We start from the raw sequence: 19981 nt of genomic DNA, 5'->3' as shown, positions 1-19981 counted from the left end.
AGCATTTATCCAGGACATTTGTACAGGAAAGTGTTTTTGGTCAATCAGAGTTAACCGTCCGATTCATGCATTACAATAAAAAGTGCAACGATCCTTTCGAGTTCATTTGATGTTTTATTATTAAATGGCATTTGGGAAAGTCCGACTACAGATACACACAATACGAACAAACAGGCACGCGGATTAGGCCTATTGCAGATTTCCGGCATCCCATAATAACATGAGACACACCCGTGTGCTGGGTCAGAGGTTAGTGTTCAGCCCAAAGCCCCGGGGGGCGGGCTGATCGATGTTGGAGAACATTTCAAAAAGCTGAAACATGGAGAATTACAACGATCTCCAGCTTTCATCATCAGCATTATCAGCTTTCCTGCACTGGCTCTGTCCAGGAAAACCGTCAGAATTAAAATGTTCTATTTAACAGAACATTTTAAAATGTTAATCTCTGGCATATAATAAACCTTTCTTAATGTTACTAAGTTAGTTTCGTCAAAACGAACTAAACTTATTTTGACACCACACTTTAAAGCCCAGCTACTAGCGTAACATTATTCGCGGTAACTGAAAATGTTTGGTATCAAAAGTTAACGCTACATTATGTATTAAGTGCAATGAACCGGAGTTCCACTTGATTGGAGTCTATCTGACCGGTTTTACGGGAAACTACTAAATCACGGGCAGTCTTAACATCTATTACGATCTCTCTGCATCTTCAAACCCTACATCGATACTCAAACTACCCCTGTTATTTGATCCCTATTCATTTACCCAACCTCCCCCCATCCCGGACCACCGCTTCACGTCTCAGTCGATACTCCTGCCCAGTGCGCATGCGCTCCAGAACACCGCCCTCAGTCGCGTTCGGGATTCTCGTAGTACTGAAAGGCTCGCTGCCTCATCAGGTCCCAGAACAGCATGCTGAGGACGGTATGGGGGGCCAGGCGCAGGAACACCGGACCCATACCCTTATAGAGGCCCAAAGGCCCCTCAGTCTGACACACTTTCAGTAAGCAGTCCACGAAGCCACTGTACAGGCGCCCCTAGAGGACAGGCAAGAGAACTGTTGTCATTTTAATGTAAAATAATGGTTTTAATAAAAAGAATCACATTTCTTTTTGGACAACAGGTTGTGACAGGCAAGAGTGTAGAATTTCTCACCCTTCGCAGCTCATCCACAGGCTGGTTATATAGTCGTGTGCTAATGACATCAAATGGAGTCATTGTGAATGTCACAGCGATTCCACTGATAGTGGCAGCTGTCAAAGCAATCAGCCAGCTGTGTGGACTGAAGCACTGTAACAAGAGTATATTATTATGGACATAAGTATTTAGCTGTGGGAAATCTATCATTAGCTTGAATTAATGTATTATCTATTGTAGATGGAATGTAGATGTACCACCAATCAGGGTTTACGTTTTGGTGAGTTTCCCCGCCCCCTTTTCACGTCTCACCTGAGTCTGCAGGACCCAGTCTTTGGCAGAACTGAAAGTGGCAAGCTGCGATGCCGACCCCACCATGACCCTGGGCACTGCCCCGTTCACACCTCTCCACAGCCCGATCACGCCTTCTCGCCGGTAAATGGTGGCAAATGCACTCGACACCCCCTAGAGGACACAAAGGGGGAGGACAGAACCAATTTTATATGAAATCCATCCGTCTTCCAACTGCATATCTAGTACAGGATTAGAGAGAGTCTGGACTGTATCCCAGGAAAGCCAGAGCTCACGCTGGGCAGGATGCCCGTCTATCACAGGGCACACACATACATACAACTAGAATCTAAAGATGGCGATTCACCTAACGGCTTGTTTTTAGACAGCTGGAGGAAACCAAAATGACACTGAGGGCACATATGAGCAGAAATGCTATCCATCAACCGCCATCTTCATACCATCAATGCTATCCATCAACCGCCATCTTCATACCATCAATGCTATCCATCAACCGCCATCTTCATACCATCAATGCTATCCATCAACCGCCATCTTCATACCATCAATGCTATCCATCAACCGCTATCTTCATACCATCAATATTATCCATCAACCGCCATCTTCATACCATCAATGCTATCCATCAACCGCCATCTTCATACCATCAATGCTATCCATCAACCGCCATCTTCATACCATCAATGCTATCCATCAACCGCTATCTTCATACCATCAATGCTATCCATCAACCGCCATCTTCATACCATCAATGCTATCCATCAACCGCTATCTTCATACCATCAATGCTATCCATCAACCGCTATCTTCATACCATCAATGCTATCCATCAACCGCCATCTTCATACCATCAATGCTATCCATCAACCGCTATCTTCATACCATCAATGCTATCCATCAACCGCCATCTTCATACCATCAATGCTATCCATCAACCGCCATCTTCATACCATCAATGCTATCCATCAACCGCCATCTTCATACCATCAATGCTATCCATCAACCGCCATCTTCATACCATCAATGCTATCTTCATACCACCCACAACTATGAAATGCTATTTATCCTTGGTGACGTCGTTTCCCTTCCAAGCAAGAGTTAATCCTTAGAGCCTTAAATAGCTAATTATATATTTACGCCTTTATGTACCTGAATATATAGTGAAGCAGCTCTTCTCTGTCCGCCTTAAGATACTTTTCCGGCTGAACACAGATAGGAAAGAGCAAAAATGTGGACCATCTCGGGCTTGCAGGGGGCACTGGTTTAGCCTGAAAAGCACAATCTGAAATGGCAAACACTGAGGCTGAATGTGGATGTGGAGAAGCTGAGTGATCATATTACAAATCCAGAGTGTGGGTTTATAAGTTGCGTTTATTACATCTACACTACTGAATATGCTGAGTATGCAATGTTACATGGTTTCGTAATTCAAAAAATTCAAATATAATGTATTTTAAACCTTCCGCTCCTGTATTGGATAATTGGGTGGAATTTGGGGGCGACCCATGACAAAAAAAAACAATCGAAGTTGCACAGCAATATGACATACCCATTTTCGCCACAAGATGTCACCGTTTTCCATATTTATCAAACAGAAATTCTTCGACAGTCCGAGAAAATGACTCATTATTTCTGATATGTAATATAATAGCAAGCAAAATGGGGCATTTGTAACTGGTGGATTTCAGTACAGATATTCAGAAAGTTGTGTTTTTGATATTTTGTTGCCTTTTTTAGTTGCTGTCGGTTTTATACACTTAAGCAGGTCTTGAAAATAATAAACTCCTGAAACACCTTTTCAAGTACAGCTGTACAACTTGCCAGATACTATACATAACTTTGGTGACTATTACTAAGTAAATTTAGCCTCAGTGTTTCTTTCTTATCACTGATTGGTCGTCCGTTACGAAGCCACCAAGCCACTGGACAGCTGTCACGTGAACGAGAAGCATTCGAACACCGACAAATGCGCATACTCACAAATCCATGTGTGCTCATCCCACGACAAGACACACACCCACCCAGGGAGAGCCAGACACACACACAGTCCCGGGATCGGCGGAAACTCCGAGCTCAGCGGAATCTGCCATATCAGACGCAAGAGACCCCGTGACAGGAAGGTGACTCAAAGAATCACCAAGTCACATGGCGGATTCAAATCAAGGGAAGCCTCAAGAGGGAACTACGTGGAGAAAATGCCCTGGAATGTCACACGTTTTCACGCTGCTGAATTTGACACAGTTAATAAGAAAACACACTCACTCCCCGCCTCACCTGGTGGTTGTGTTGGTGGCCAACAGCAATGGCTTCCACCGCCTGGGCCTGGAGATGGGTCTTCACCTGCAAAGACGAGGCAACAACTCTGTAAAAAAAATCCTCATACACCCCCGCAGGAACAGAGGAAGCCATTGTGAAGGGACTCAACCTCTAAAAGGTCCTGCTCAAAGCCAAACAGGAGTCAGCGATTCATTACCCAAAAACCTCTATTGTGGATATAAGAGAAAGCGGCTCTTCCCCTGCAGGAGCTGAACTCTCTTTTTACCACGTTATCTATCTCCGCCGGAGTCAGCATCTCAGTCGCTCATGATAAGCCGGCCTTAAATCCCACGTATTCAGCCTCCATGCATCTGAAATCGGACTCAAAGTCTCAGAGCCAAAAAACAGAGAAGCGTCTCTGTGACCCATTTGCAGACAGCAGCTAAAATAGCCACCCAGCCATCATCACCCCCCCCCCCCCCACCACCACCACCGATCCCTCAAAGGAAGGGGACTTTATAAAGGGGTGGGGGGCATTCTAGGGAGAGCTGGGATATATTACAGCACTCCAATGAACAGAGCCAGGACGCAATAGGAGCTGCAAGGTCATGCAGAATGGCTGCACAGACACAGGAGGCAAAGTAAGCAGCGGCAGTTCAGGGATATTCTGAGTCGCTTTCGCAAAAAAGCACCCATCCAGGAGAAGAATCCGGTCATCAGACTATCAGAGGAGAGGTACTGGCTGAGAGGAGATGCTACTGGCTGAGCACATTCACATGATTCACATGATAAACAGTCCTGCTTTCAAATTAATCCAATGCTGCTGTCTGGTACGGGTTTAAAAGGTAAAAAATACAACATGAGAATCACAAGGGGTGTGACAATTCAAAGTTATATATGACAGCTGATAATAGGAAAGATGTGGCAAAAGACAGCTACACTGTAAATGGGGTTGACAGGGCGCTAACACGCACACACACACATGCACTCACACACACGGACACACACGCTTTTGTATTATAATCTTTGTGGTGACCGTCCATTCATTTCTACGGGAAAATCCCTAATCCCAGCAATGACAACCTACATACCTACTCAGCCCTAACCTTAATCATAAGTATCCAATTTTACTCGTCACAGATTTCTATAAAGCTGAGTTTTCCCTCACGCAGGCCCCACAATGTCAAAATAACAGGTTTTTATCACACACACACACACACACACACACACACACACAGGCTAAATCAGAGCCATTAATTGATCTGAGTGTCCAGGCAAAACAATAGTGAGGACAGTGTATCTGCACAGCTGAGGCCAAACTGCAATTCACTGTGCTACCCTTCATATCATAATATGCTGAATATAAACAAAAAACACAAACTTCCCCAATGAATCCAGTGACAATAAAGATCAACTGGATCTTTTGGTAAAACCTGATTCCATTCAAATTGTACATTAACTGCACTTCCTAAAAGTGAGCCCCTCGCACGGTCAGGTGCCACGTCTCCCACCCAGATTCCGCAGGGACTCACCAGGTAAGCGGGTGACGCCACGAAGGCCCCCAGTGCCCCGGCAGTGGCCCCCACCAGCAGGCTGCCCCCAGGGCCTGCCGTCAGCCCTGCTGCCTCGGCGTAGGAGTAGAAGCCCAGGCGGACCCCGTTCATGCAGGCCTGATAGAGCAGCCCGGCCGACAGCCCCTTCTGCAGGCCGCGGAGCCCGTCGGTGCGGCCCACCAGCCAGAGGGCCTGCAGGGCCCCGCGGTAATGCCGCGGGTAGGACCCCCGGGCACGCAGCTCTCCCTGCAGCTGCAGCCGCGTCTTCACCACCTCCAGTGGGTTGGTGAACACACAGGCCCCGCAACACGCCAGGGCTCCCAGCGCAAAATCCAGGGGGAGACACAGTGCCTGTGGGCCGCCTGGCTGGGCCGGATACTCCAGAAGGTGGGGCACAGGCATCGTGGGTCCCAGAAGGGTTTTCCTGTCCCTGAAGTGTCACTGACTCTGGGTCAGTGTGCTGCTCCTCACTGCCTTCCACTCATTGCTGGGCGCTAAATGGGCAAATGTGGGGGGGGGGGACAGGTACAATGGAGAGCGTTAGCAGCTGTCATGGAAACGCAAAGGAACTTCTAATGCATTTCTTGGTATGAAAGCACCCATCCGCATCTGTTCGAATCAATACTGCCGCATTAAATAACCCCGCGGCAACTGTGCAAAAGTTTGTCACTGTGACCGCCGTGACAAGGAAATGTAGAGCTGATGTCCTAACCGGCCTCTCCATCTGCTGTCACGGTAAACGGGGCGGGGGACTCTGAGGGTTTGCGAAGCCTCAGAGAGAGACTGAAGGGATCATCCAGTGCACAGGCAGCACACTGCACACGGCTCGCGCCCCCCTTACAGTCCACACTGCACCTGCACGGCTTTGATCTGCGATGTCAAAGCGCATGAATAACAGGCACATGAACCAATTCAGAATGCAAACAGTGCAGCGGCACCGCGGCACCTGCACACATAAACAAGCCGCGCACGATATTAAACACGTCAAAACAAATAAGGGATGAAGGACGCCGCGTCAAGCCGAGCAGGAAACCCACGATACTTTGCATGTTATAATTTAAAACGCAAGAGAAATACTCACTTTCTTGAGTCCTCTACTTTTTTCCCACTGCTCAAAGTCAGCACTGATAAACACTGTCCTCGGCAGCCGAGTCCATTGTGCGGGACCTGCCCGTGGATTCGGCCGGCAGCCAATCGCATGCCAGCCCCATCCACGCCTTCCCTGCTCTAGTCCAATCAGCTTCTCCCACCGTCCCTCGCTCGGTTACCCCGTGGGTAACTGCGTGCCGGGGGTGCTTGGGGCGAAGGGGGGGGGGGCGGTGGAATAAAGGCTAAATGAGGAGGTAACCGGGTCAGATGTCGTCAGTGACCACGCTAGTTTCAGTGAAAAAGAAGATCCCTGTAAACCTACGTCAGTAGGAATTATTATGAATTTGCGGGTTATTATTAAGATTGCAGGTTCTCTGATACAAACACCAGAAATGGGTTTTCTATCTTTTGTTGTTATCTGGCACCAGATGGCCAGACACTCTGAGAAAGGTTCAACATTAATCCCGATCATTGTTTTGTCTCCTCCTTCCGAAGGACTTTGAAATCACAGCCATTTACAGACCTCAGTTTCTCCATGGCTGTGACCAAGTCATCCCTTACGCTCAGCCCTTTGCGGCCATCTGCATGATGTGTATAATGACACCAGAAGTTATGTTCAATATGTTATATATAATTCCTACAGTTGATCTCGTGTCACTTCATTTAGTAGCTTCTGTCTGCCTTTTGGGAAATCCTGGTTGTTTGTGGAAGAAAGGACACGCTTGCATGAGCATTGCTTACGCAACGCTATTTGTGTGCGAGCACGTCCGTATAGATGTATAGGTACTAGATCGGGCACTTCACTGAGCCTGCTTGTTAGATGCTTGTCAAGCCAAGTCAAGTCAAAATCCTTGCTCATTAGTGTGAAGTACAGTTTCCTTGGAAATGTTGAGCCATCACTAATTAAGGTGGCCCCGAAGAAGCCAGAACTCAGACACTTCATTGCCAGTATGTTCGAATATTGTGGTCCCGTGCCAAACATGAATTACAGGAGAAAATTACAAGACACACGGAAAAATGCTTCACAGAATATATATGTGAAAAACTAAGAATACAACAGAAATTACAGATTTACAGAACACAGTGCAAGACGTCTTAAGACAGTAAATGACGTCATTTGCAAAAATGTTTACAGGTGCAACAAAACCCAGTAAGTGTGGAACAGTGTTCCGCAAATCCAGAACAGAATGATGGTGGAGAAAACAACAGTTGGTCACTCTTGTATTGATCCAATAGTGCAATTAGACCAAGGGAGTAAAATGTCAGTTGTGAAAAGGAGAATTTTCCCTGGGTGATGTCTCCTATTTGCCCTGCCGGTAATCGGGTGTTGGCTGCTGACAGCCAATGATTTTCTCAGCTTCACTCAGCCAAACCATTTTTCAAACTGACGGTGAACACCCTCGTGCATGACAGCAATGTGAAGCATAAGGGTCTGCAGATATTTACATGGTTCAGTGGCAATACACATGATGTATTAAAGTTTTTTTGTTGTTTGATCGGGGTTCCTGCTCTCTACACCCAGATGTTAAGCAGTAACATTACTCTATCAGAACCTGGCTACGTGCTAAGCAAACACGGCAGGCTTGCCTACAATCTAAGTAATCTCCTGAATTCAGTTTGCAGAATATGTGTAGGTATTGCTAAATGTCTCATATCTTGTCCTGTCTTGTAGCCGCACCTCTCTGGAGCTGCCATCCCAATCTTGGTGTGCTGTCACATGCAATGACAATCAAGAATTGGATCTTGAATCTTACAAGCAGAGCCGATTCTCAAATGAGACACATCCCCAAGAATTTTCCCAAGACTGTTCTGGAAAAAACTTAGCGGGAAGTGAGGGATGATTAATTCTTTTCCCTGAGTCATGCTGAGGTAATACAAAGAAACCCTGGCAGAAGTAGGAAGTAGAAACATCACTGCATGTTACTGCAAAAGTCCATTTCCAAGTCATGTTACATAATCTCTTGTGCAGGGATACAGCGGGTGCAGAGTAACAGTGCCTGAATGCCGGGTGAGAGGAACTGAAAGTCAGATGCCTAGCGGGTAGGAACTACTGGAGGCCAGAGGAATTGAATAAGCATTTCTGTGGGGGCTGGTCGGTTTTCCATTGGCGTGGATGGGGGGCTGGGTGATTACATAGTTCAGGAGGGTTGGGGGGGCGGGGTTGACCAGCCAGGTCCAAGAACCCAGGAAGGTGTGGATGATATAACCACATGGTTGTTGAAGGCTAACAGACTACCAGATTAAAGATTTTTCTTGTCTTATTCTCCTTCATCTCTATTGAAATTCAATAAAATTAATGTATTACTTTCATTTTTAGAATTAACAATTCATTTTACTTAAGTAATATAAATGCGGCCCTTATTACCTGGTTTCAAATTTCACTGCTGGGCCGTGATGTAGGCGATGTCAGCCCGACTGCACGAGCTGTGTGAAATCATAAAGCCGCAACTAAAGGTTGTGGAAGCAGAAAATAAGAGCTTATCGGCTTAAGTAAATATTCAACTACCCAAAGTGTGCAGTTGCGAACGTTGCACGTCATTATGGAGATTAAAAAAAATCCAATCACCCTATGACAAATACCTGTCTCACAGTCGAGCACAGTGCCATCTCGTGGTGTAACAGGGAGTTGCACGACTATGCAGCCGTATGAACCATAAGGGCAATAATGAAAATGTATCATGTCATAGTTATTAATGTGCTTTCCACCGCTGGCTCCGTTTGTGGAATTTGCAGGTTCTCCGTGTGTCGTCATGGATTTTATATCTGCTGTTTTACCCCACAGTCCAACAACATACTAAGGTGAAATGGAGTTACCAGATTGTCCGTAGATATGAATGGTGTGCATGCACTGTGATGGGTTCGCGCCCCATCCTGGTTTATTCCCTGCCTTGCGCCCATAGCTTCAGGGATAGGCTCCAGGCCCTGCACAGGACCAGCAGGTGCGGAACATGGTTGGATGGATGTATTTTAGTGATGTGTTTATTTCATGATTATGGATCACTAGCAAGAGTCTCATGAATTTCCCAAACTTCCGTGGTCATCCTGGCCAGTGATTCGCAACATGAGCCCGGCTTTTGGTCTAGCTCAGCTGTTTATTAGCTAGCCTCCATTGAACACCATGTAAATTATACAGTAACCAAATATGTAAGCATTTAAGACTCAGTGTTGGGTTTCAGCTGTTTGTTAAATAGCTGTAATAACATGTGTGGTCAGTCAGGTTCTAGCAGATTTTAAGCTCAATGATGATACATTTTAAACTGTTATGTAATTTAGTCAGACTTTTCCATTCACTTAAATTGTCTCATTTTTCATTAATGTATACATTTAAATTACAATTCAAATTTGGTATCGTAATAATGTATAAACATGCTTCGACTTCATGCCCCCAAAGAAAGTGGGTGACATCTTACCCATGTACTGCATTCATAGCCTTCAGTCCAATTTGGCAAGTAGCAATCATGAACAATGGGTACAGAGTGGTTTTGTTGGGTATGACTTCACATGAACTGCACCTTCGAAATATATTATAATTCATTCATAGAACATTCAGTACACCTTCATAATGCATTCATAGAACATTCAGTACACCTTCATAATGCATTCATAGAACATTCAGTGCACCTTCATAATGCATTCATAAGCAGCTTGTAAGTATAGCTTAACATCTTAACACACCTTAACAGCCTTAATATACATTAATACCAAACATTTTATGATAGTAACAAATCAAATGACAGTTAGTGACGTTGCTTCCATATGTCAGTGGTATTGATCTTCATAGGTTTGCAGTCATAGTATTAAATGTGATATGAATACATTCTTCACAAAATCTCAAGGTACCATTGAGTCTTGTTCCACTTTTCACTCAGCTGCATCCCTTCTGTTGGCTCTAAATGTCCAACAGAAAATGGGTTAAATCAGTAAGTGATGATGAATCACCCCGATACCCACGTGGGCTAATAAATCTTATTTCTACCTTAATTACTGGCGGTTTAGTTATCATTTAAGATATCAAGGGCCTGCTATGGAGTAGAGCCACATTCTGCCTTTCTGTCTTCCTTAGAATGCCGTTATACGTCTCCAGAACTGTGTGTAACGGCATATTGGACCAAAATGCCCCCAGAAAATGAAAACCTACTTCACACTCTGTGCTTTAACACTTCTAATAAAGGTCATTGATGTTTAGGTCTGATTCTTTTGGAGGCTCCTTGGCTTTATCCAGGTGTTCATGGCAGTGTTTCCCAACACAGTCTACGTTTTTGCTCCCTCCCAGCTCCCAGCCAATCAGGAACACCGAATACCTGGTACAGGTACGCTAGGGGGTGAGAGGAAGCAAAAACGTGGACTGTCCGGGGTTCCCCGAGGACTGGGTTGGGAAACACTGGTCCATGGAACCACTCTTGAGTTTGAAGTGTGAATGGGGGGCATTAGCATGTTGGATTATAGTCACACCATGAGCTGGTAGAATTTGCATCATATAGTGAAGTTGGTCCAACAGAATGTCCTTCCTGAGCTGTCATATGACCCCCAAAGCAAACATCACACATAATTACTCCATCAAAATTGCTATCCTTGCCATTTATAAATCTCAATTATGCTGTACAGTTGGTTTTCTCAAAACATCAGTCCATCTGTATGTAGAAAACAGGGTGAGAGGTAACTTATTAGACAATATCATTTTGTTCCACTTCTTGACGGTGCAGGTCAGGTGGCTTTGTGTGTTGGTCTTGGTTTCTGAATGGCAGTCCTGCCACAAATTCCATCTTTCACTTTCAGATTGAAACCAAAGGGGTGTTGTACCCACAAACGAATTTTATAGTTTTTTGTGACAGATGTACCAACTCTTTGGCTTTGTTGGGAATCTGCTTGCTGCATTCAAAACTGACACATCAAAGTTCCAATTGACAAAGCTCTTTTACAGCTCACACACACTAACTCGCATTTAACATAGTGACACCATTGCAGCTGCATTGGTAATTGTGATTTGATTGCTTTGAAGTTATTTCCTTTCTGTTATTTCTGTTTCTCCACCTGAAGCACAGGTCCTTTAATCGTAAGCCCCTTCCAGCGAGAGCCCTTAAGCTCAGCCTTCATCACCTTCTTACCATACAGTGCTTCAGCAAGCAGACAGCTTTTCAAATTCAGCAAAGAAAGCTGAAGATGACAGACCTCCGAAAGGCTTAGCTTCTGTGTCACGTCCATCTTTGCCACATCACTGAATCAGGCAGGAAGGATGGGTAATTTCAGGAAACCAGAAATAACAAACAGCGCTGCCTCACTGTCTAATAGACTAACCATCAGTCTCCCAAATAGCTGGAAACTGTCAAGACACGAGTCAGTTCCTGTCACGTAAATTTACTGTCTTCATGCCATATTGATTTCTGAAAGTTTTTTTTTGTCAGAACTCATTCGAGTTCTGTCGTTTGAAAATGCTTAATATGGTACAATTCCAGCTACAGGTGGCATTTCCTGATGGCAGGTTTCAGTCGTCCCCGCACTCACTCACAGGTTCCACCCAGGAGTTACATTTAAATCGGAGGTGTACTTCAAGCTACAAGCCTGCACCTACACGAGGACTCCGTGATCTCCGTGAGCCGACCGCTCCCCTCCCAGTCTCTGCAGCTGATGCATTTGAATGGTGTGCAAGTCCCAAAACCACAGCCAGCCTGACGTCTGGCCCATACACACCTGACGCACACGCTGACGGCTCGCTGCACACATGGTGTCGGGATAGTCTGCTGAGGGCAGGCAACACCCACAACCATGTCTTTTCAATGGGAACAGACTCAGAGGTGACTCGCCAACTCTCGCTAAAATCTCACTTTTATTTTTTGTTTTAAAAACAAGTTGACAACTGCTTTCATTCCAATTTCCCTTGTATTCTTAAGGGAAAAATTCTTCCTTCTGTTATAGTACAGAATGACACTCTTCCCACATGCCCTCGGGACGAATTAAAAACCCACATCAGACAGGCTGACTGACGTTCATTCTTTCACTTTCTCCCTCTCTCACTCACACTCACACACACACACACTCACTCCTCAATGTAAACAGTACACTTTCAAAGCGTTTTTTTCCCCAAACAAAACAGACAAAATCATTTTTTAAAAAAAAAAAACAAAAAACATAGTATTTATCCTCTAGTCTCTCATCTTTTTCACTGATTCTAGAGTTTCTCCGCATTCCGGTATGAAGTCACTTTCTCACACTAAGGATGGTGGCAGATCACTAATTAGTATTGGCATTGTAACAGTCATAACCAGAACACACTGGGAGCAAATCCAGCAGGTTTGTGGATTTTTTTTTCTTTACTGTATATGTTACAATACTATGGGAGAAGGTGCTGCAGATATAAAGGCTTGGGATCTGGGGGAGTTTGTATATAGTGTGGGAGAAAACCCGGCTACGATGCCCTGTTCCAGGGGAGCAGCATTACGGAGGCCCAGGCAAAGCGAGACCACTGTCCCGATTCTGTCTGCCCCTCTCCGCCATTCCTATCTCTTTGCACGTACGAAGTACAAGGCGTTGGTCTTGGGGTAGTATTTCACGTTCTGCTTCTTGTCCATCAGACCTCCGAATATGATGAGCTCCCCCCGGCCCTGGACCACCGTGTGGAGGCTGGTCTCTGGGGGCCCCACCACGGCCACGCCCCCGCCCCCGCCGAACACCTTCCAGGAGACCAGGCCGTGCTCCTTGGCCCGTGACACGTCCAGGACGTACATCTGCATGGGCTTGCAGTTCAGGGACTGGTATAGGGGCTTCCCCACATTCAGGCTCTGGGGAGGATGGTGAGCCAGGCGGCGTGCGATTGGGGGGATGGGGTGGCCGTCCGCCCCGGCGCCCTGCGGCGGGCTGGAGGACGAGGAGGAAGGGGGCGTGCTGGAAGAGCTCCTACCCCCGCTGGCCTGGGACTGAGGCAGGGAGGAAGGCGCAGAGGTAAGGGCCTTGATGGCCTCCAGGCCGCGCCGCAAAGCTCCAGGCGACACGGCTCCCGGAGGCGTGCGGGGGGAATCAGGGGGGGGGGTGTGGAAGCCATTGGTATGGCCATGCTCAGAGGCACAGGCAGGGGGGGCAGGGCAATCCCAGCTACAGTCAGGGGGGGCGTGGGAATGCGTGCGAGAGGGCGGGGAGGACATCTGGGAGGGGCTGGTACGGGGAGATTGGGAGAAGCCATTGAGCAGATGGGGCAGGGGGGGGCTGTCGGGGCCACGCGAGGGGGACAGCTGCTGGGATGGGGAGGGACTGCCATCTCTGGCACCCCCCCGGGTGGCGGGTCGCGGCCGGAGCACGCCCCAGCGGCCATTCACGCAGGGCACTTCATCGGTGCCCGGCACCACGCCTGCCCCCCAGCCGCGCACGGGCGACTGCGAGCGCAGGGAGGGAGAGTCGGGGCCCAGGGGGGGCGGTGTCGTGCTGATAGGGGAGGGGCGGGAGTTCAGACTGGGGCTCAGTGGGGCGCGCCCACTGGGGGCTTGGGAGAAGACCACCACACACTGCCCCACCTGTAGGGGGCGACAGCAAGCAAACACAATTCTCTTTTTAGAAATAAGATTCTACGGTCAATTCTTACACATCACTCATTCTGCACATTTAATATTGCAAGATTTAAATATGGACTGTGGCTGTCAGTCTTGATGGAATGCAGGCTTTGAATTACTCTGAATTGATCGCAACAATCGCTTAAATATGAAACACTCCATATGTTATGATAAGAATGTTGCTTCACAGTCCTGCTTCCCTGGTCTCCCTGTGTCGCACAGGATTCCTCCAAAGACACTGAGCTTCACACAGAATGGATCCTACGCCATTTTCACTTTAAGGCAGTGTTTCCCAATCCGGTCCATGGGGACCCACAGACACTCCACAAACAAAAATGTGGAGGGGGATGTCAGGGATCTGGGAAGGCGCAGGAAGCTTGACCATCTGTGCGCCCCAGAGGACCATGTGATCCAACGACATTTAGGAAACTTACCCTGCAGGCCGGGTGGCACCAGAGCTCTGGAGCGCCGTGGTCATCATTTTCTACCCGCAATTGCTGCCACTTCCACGGGGAGGCGCTCATGTGCAGGAGCCAGGCGTCCTTAAGCAGCTGCCAAACAGCAGCGTTGGACACAAGGTTTTTAGAAGAAATGCACGATATCACATTGCGATTTGTGAAACTTGCCTGAGTAATACTGAGATATTTATAAAACAACAAAGGAGATAAAAACAACCCAAAATAAACTATAGCGAAACAGAACCTGTTATTATCAACCAATAGAATTTATCAAATAATTTGAAGATGTTACCACGAGTTGAGTCAACAGACAGGAAGCGTTGCCGACACATGCGATGTGAAGCGATACACCATGCAGCCCCAAACCCAGAGACACACAAGCACAGAACAACAAGCACCCATCCAAAGCAAACATCACGTACCACACACACTCACAAGAAAAAAGGCACCATCTCTCCTCATCTCTCACAAAAAAAGAAAATTTTAAAAATCATTAGAGGCGTAATGGACACGCACCGTATTGGGTCCTCCGCAACCACCCAGGATCAACAGCGTCTCATCATCAATCACAATCTGGAGGAGGAGAGAGGGAAAGAAGCCAGTCAACAAAAAGACACTTTCCCAGCACCCATGTTCCATACTTTCGTAGTTTCATACTGTTTGGAACTCGGTCATCGGCAGGCACCAGGACATGGAGCAGACAATCTCTGCCTCAGTACCATCGGCATCAGCACCAGCTGAAGGTGATGGAGCACAGAACTGGCAGAACCCACAAGCAGCACCGCCATGCATCTCGTATAAATACCCTAAAAGCAGCCAGGGCCCGATTACACGTCCCTCAGCCGGATGCACCCGCTAATTACCGGCAGTTAAATTATTCACAGCTTCGTCATCAGCATAACACACGGTTTCTGTCCTGCTCCTCAGCAAAAGCCCAGCGGTTTCACACACATTCTCAGAGTTCGCGCGACGGAGGGCCCGTTTGCCCGCAGGGGGAGCGGTGTGTGGGGAAGGGAGGGGGGCTCTCACTAACGCTTTTGCTACCTGAGGGGGCCACGGCAGCTCACAGGCGAGTTTCATCGAGAAAGCGAAGGGCGGGGTGGGGGGGGGTTGGGTTAGTCTACAACGACGCCGGGGACATTGCCGCTGGTGTCATCCTGACCTGGGATTGTCCCCCCCGGGGGTGCGGAGCGGGTCCAGAGACAGACGGCTTGAACCAGGACCACTGCTCGAGATCCAGAACCCAGACCTCATTACTCCTAGCAGGGGTGAGACAACAGACAGGTGAAACACAACAGAGAAAACTAAACGACAATATTAATTAAAATATATGAACGGGAATCGGAAATCCAGAAAACTCTATGTACTGCACAGCTGGATGAGGATACATATACAGAAATATGTAAATGCACAATAATAAATGTAATAATGACAATAAGAATAATACCAATAATAATAATGATATACTTATTGATCCCAGTGGGAAAACGTCTTTCCGAATTCCCTGTCTTGGTCACCATATCTACCTGAGGTTTGTAAAAGGCAGCAAGAGAGACAAAAGCTTACATCTGGCGCGCCCCAAGGGAGCCCCCGAACACCACCATGCAGCCGCCAATGACCGAGGAGGAGTGTCCCGCCATCGGGGGGGGGCCGTGAGTCGTCACAAAGCAGTTCCACCTGCGGTGACACGGCAGGTCAGTCAGGCCATGCAGAACGGGCTTTCGGCTTGGCTCCGCCCCCACGCCGATCACTCACCAGTTCTTAGAGGGGGAGTAGGTGTGGATTTCGTCGAAGAACCTCTCCGGCTGGTGAAGTGGGTACGGACTGGGTCGGGTCCAGCCCCCAAAAAGAACTAGCAGATCTTTATATATCACAAGGGTGGCCCCAGCTTTCGGAGAAGGGTAGGAACCTAAATGGGGGGGGGGGGGGTTTGTAAATGCATGTCTTTGTTGAAAAACAGAACTGTACGAGCCACATTGGATTGTACACACAGGCAAATCCAGCACGTCTGGCTTAAAATGACAAAAGGAGTATAACTGCAGGTCATGTGCTTGCTGAGATCTCTCTTCTACACCACTAGCCCAGCGCTCATAGATGCCTCAGGTTATAAAGCACAGCCCAGCTGACCGTGATGGATAAATCACATGGTCAGGTCATGAACAGAGTCAGCTGGACTGACAGCTTGTGCTGGACTTTTCACCTCCTGGATCATAGGCCACGCCGCTCGCTGACATTTCTCTCCATGCCCTTTATCCGTCTCATCACACTACATGCTCTGGCCCGTGCTTCTGTTTGGTACTTATTCTGTAATAAAACCTGTTAGTTTCAGCTATTTTTCCATCCCTTATGGGTGGCCTGCCTACAACAACTCAATGATTTTGCGAAAAATAAGGAACACTGATCAGTGTAAGAGAGAAGTCACCCATATTGCGCCCATCTACAACGTATTCCAAATGACAGCAGAAGGCCTTAAAAGCCAAGATCGAGCCAGCAATGCTTTCTTGCTCTCTGATGCGAGAAACAAAGAGAGCTTTCTTTGCAACATAATAAATACTTAATAGGCTGCAGAGAAGGATGGAGAACTGGGTGAAGGTCACGGAGCACCCCACCTGAAGCCAGGGGCCGTATCCACTCCTTGCTGTTAAGGTCAAGCCTCCACAGGTCATTGAATGCGGCATTGCAGCTGCTCTGGGTGCAGCCACCAAACACGTACATGGACTGGTTCAAGTCGTAGTAGCACGCGCCTGCAACACGCATCCATGCGTCAGACGTGCGGGGAAACGCATCACGTAGCCAGATGACATGGGCAAAGTCAGACAGGTGAAGAGGTAGGAGGGGAGCATGGAGTAATTGCCACAAAGACTAAAAACCAAGAAGATCAAACTCATAATAACAAAAAAATAATAAGTATCGGAGCGAGTGTGAACATGTCGGCGGGGAAGGAGATGGGATTAAACTCGGCCAAGGGGAACAGGTATGGGGGGGAACTAACTGTGAGAGAAGCGCTGCGTGATGGGTGTCCCAGGGTAGGGGAAAGTGCGGCTCTCCCACTGGATACAGCCCTCCTGGACAGCTCGCAGGAAGCCGTGGTAACACTGGTATGCGACACCTGGGAGGGGGGGCGGTGAGATTTGGGGGGTGGGGGTCAGCCCAAGAAGTTAGAAGGTATTCTACTTAAAGAAGGGGGATATTAGACTTGCAGTAAATGAGTGGACAGCAGGCGGTTCGAACCGATTAAACGTGCAATGCATATTCTGCTGGCTCACGTTCGAGCTACCTCTTCATATTCAGTCTAACAGTTACCTTTGATGAGTCTGTACCACTGTTTGCAGACGAGGGCGGCCATCTTGTGCTCCTGGTAGGGAGACAGGAAGGATAGAATGTACTCCAGCACCTCCTCTGGCAGTTTCACCATTACCCTCCCGGTCTCCTCCATCTTCTCGCCGTCCAGTGCTCCGCCATCTTTCCCAGACACGAGGTCCCCCTGTCCCAGTCCTACAGGGCCCTGCCCTGGTCCGGCCCCACTCTCTTCCGTGTCCATGGCGACAGGGCTGTCATCCCCAATGTCTGAGCAACAGGACATGTTACCTATTTGCAAAAGAAGATAACATACAACATAAGATAACATAAATTAACAATACAAATATTACAAAAGACAAAAACATAAGCTACTAAAACTGCCTAAATAGCGTGTTTTTTGCAATCCCGCCTTAAAAGCACCCCATGACTCCTGTTTGCACGAGCAAATAACGTGCACTTACACCTGCAAAGTGCGATTGAATAACACGCAAGAAGGGTGAGAAGTTGAGGGAGGAAGGATGGGCGTGAATGGGAGCACGCTCATCGCCCTGACATCCTGTGGCCTAACGAGTCGTTGACACCTTGCCTTCACACGGCAGGTCATCATCGACCAAAGCGGTGCCATCGGATCTCTTTCCCCGCGACAGTTTAGCACTAGAGCCCAACCCATAAGCCCTCCGTCAGTTGCGACAGATACACCTATTCAAAAAAGGGCGTTACATACCACAGGCCGATGAAAAACACATTAACAAATAAATTAAAGTGAAAAGCATTCAATTAGACGCTTTGAATATTTACTACATACCTTTCTGATTCAATAACGTTTTCTAATCCCGCGAGCCTGCACCCTTTCATATGCTAAAAGTCGCGCGACAAGAAATGGGTCACTTTTTCCTGCTGTCACATAAATGTTAACGTGAATATTAATGTAAATTAACGCGTCTTTTTAATGCAAATCGATTAAAAGGGTTAGGGTGCACACCCGGACATCGGTAATTACTAGACTCTAAAGTTGCTGACAAGTACATCGCTCGGAGAAATACACCTGGAAATGTACACGCACTGATTTTTAATGCACTACATGCAAACCGTCGTACAATATATATCTGTTGTCCGGTGGCATTTGCATGTCTGTATATACAGAAACATAAACGGCTAATTTTCAATCCCTCTCTCACCTCACCCAAAAGCTAGCTGGATAGCTAGCCGGCTACACTCCCAGGCCACCTATCTCCGCCGCCGCTCTCCACTCCGAGGCTCTTTCAGGGACTCCACCAGGGCCCCCTTTCCTTGGTCCTGGTAATACGGGGTCGCACGTAACCTGGGGGCTCTGTGAGAGTCTGACTGCCGGCGACAGCTCCTCCACCACCACTGTGGAACCTCCTCCACTCCGGATTTTAAAAGATAAATTAAAAAATGAAAACTCCAGAGCAATTCGTGTATGTGCCGGTAAAGGGGGACCTGTGATGGAGAGCAGTCCGCCCGGCGTAGCTACCTACGGTCCCTTCAAAAAACACCTTAGCAGCTCGCCTTTTATCTGCCCTCCACTGTTCTGTCGGCCCTTTCCGTCCACCTCTACGGCTCACTATTCCCTTCTTCCTCTCCTCCACTATCTCTCCTCTTCCCTCTTCAATTTCACCAGGGGCTCACCGTATTAAAACACACACTAGCCATCTTCCTCATACATGGCGTCACAACTTCGGGAGCGCGCACGCACACCAGCGAGATGTCGGCTGGCACGACTACGTATCTCAGCAAAGGTCATGCATGCCGAATTTCCGGTTCCGGTTCTTCTTATGAGACAACATTATGTTAATATATGATTAATAATTTAATGATTTATCACGTCTGCTTATCCGCTTTATCCGAATACAAGGCTTCACCTGACTTTACAGAAATGACAAGCGCTCAAAAGATGAATAGATATTACATTTTCTTTTTTCTTCTTCTTTTCTTAGATTCTTCTGCTCAAATCATATTAAATAACCAAAACCACGAGCTGTTCTCACCACTGGAATCTGGTACTGAGTTTTCACAACTACATACTTTAATTGAAAAATGTGATTTCATCAGGTACATTGATATTAAACCTTTGCGTGTCCATTCTGCTTATTATGAACACACAGTTACAGCGAAACTTAGGCTACAAGAAAATCCATTTATCCAGCCCTACTGGAGCAGTTTTTGTGGTTAAGGGCCTTGTTCAAATGCCCAACTGTGACATAGTTATTATGCCATGCATTGGGGTTTGAACCAACAACCTTCAAGTTAGAGTGGATTATTAATGGATATCATTAACACAGCACAATGTATCTATACCAATTTCACATAATGT

The 19981-nt window shown here is 47.3% G+C and overlaps 2 protein-coding genes across 4 annotated transcripts; both read right to left on the bottom strand.

Annotated features, from left to right (window-relative positions):
• Positions 1 to 94: 94 nt before the first annotated feature.
• On the bottom strand, positions 95 to 6479 carry slc25a34 (solute carrier family 25 member 34). The gene is made up of 6 exons (XM_023830312.1): positions 6343 to 6479; positions 5241 to 5755; positions 3727 to 3792; positions 1453 to 1605; positions 1159 to 1293; positions 95 to 1040 (listed from the first exon to the last, which is right to left on the bottom strand). Exons 2-6 carry the CDS (start codon positions 5661 to 5663, stop codon positions 852 to 854), a joined length of 966 nt encoding a protein of 321 aa, XP_023686080.1. The 5' UTR covers positions 5664 to 5755; positions 6343 to 6479; the 3' UTR covers positions 95 to 851.
• Positions 6480 to 12155: 5676 nt separating this feature from the next.
• LOC111853418 (F-box only protein 42-like) lies at positions 12156 to 19405 on the bottom strand. 3 transcript variants are annotated; one of them, XM_023830263.2, is made up of 10 exons: positions 18830 to 19405; positions 17650 to 17934; positions 17339 to 17455; positions 16956 to 17090; positions 16102 to 16255; positions 15913 to 16023; positions 15509 to 15605; positions 14863 to 14919; positions 14323 to 14439; positions 12156 to 13852 (listed from the first exon to the last, which is right to left on the bottom strand). In XM_023830263.2, the coding sequence occupies exons 2-10, from the start codon at positions 17927 to 17929 to the stop codon at positions 12845 to 12847; spliced, it is 2076 nt and encodes a 691-aa protein (XP_023686031.2). In that variant the 5' UTR covers positions 17930 to 17934; positions 18830 to 19405; the 3' UTR covers positions 12156 to 12844. The 3 variants fall into 3 exon arrangements, with proteins under 3 accessions (XP_023686031.2, XP_023686023.2, XP_023686041.2); XM_023830255.2 differs by having other exon boundaries at positions 18825 to 19404; XM_023830273.2 differs by having other exon boundaries at positions 19297 to 19368.
• Between the last annotated feature and the right edge of the window lie 576 nt (positions 19406 to 19981).

The sequence above is a fragment of the Paramormyrops kingsleyae genome, chromosome 8 (genome assembly GCF_048594095.1).
Source record: "Paramormyrops kingsleyae isolate MSU_618 chromosome 8, PKINGS_0.4, whole genome shotgun sequence".
In the NCBI taxonomy this organism is placed as follows: Eukaryota; Metazoa; Chordata; class Actinopteri; order Osteoglossiformes; family Mormyridae; genus Paramormyrops; species Paramormyrops kingsleyae.
This window is presented reverse-complemented; position numbering and strand designations above follow the sequence as displayed.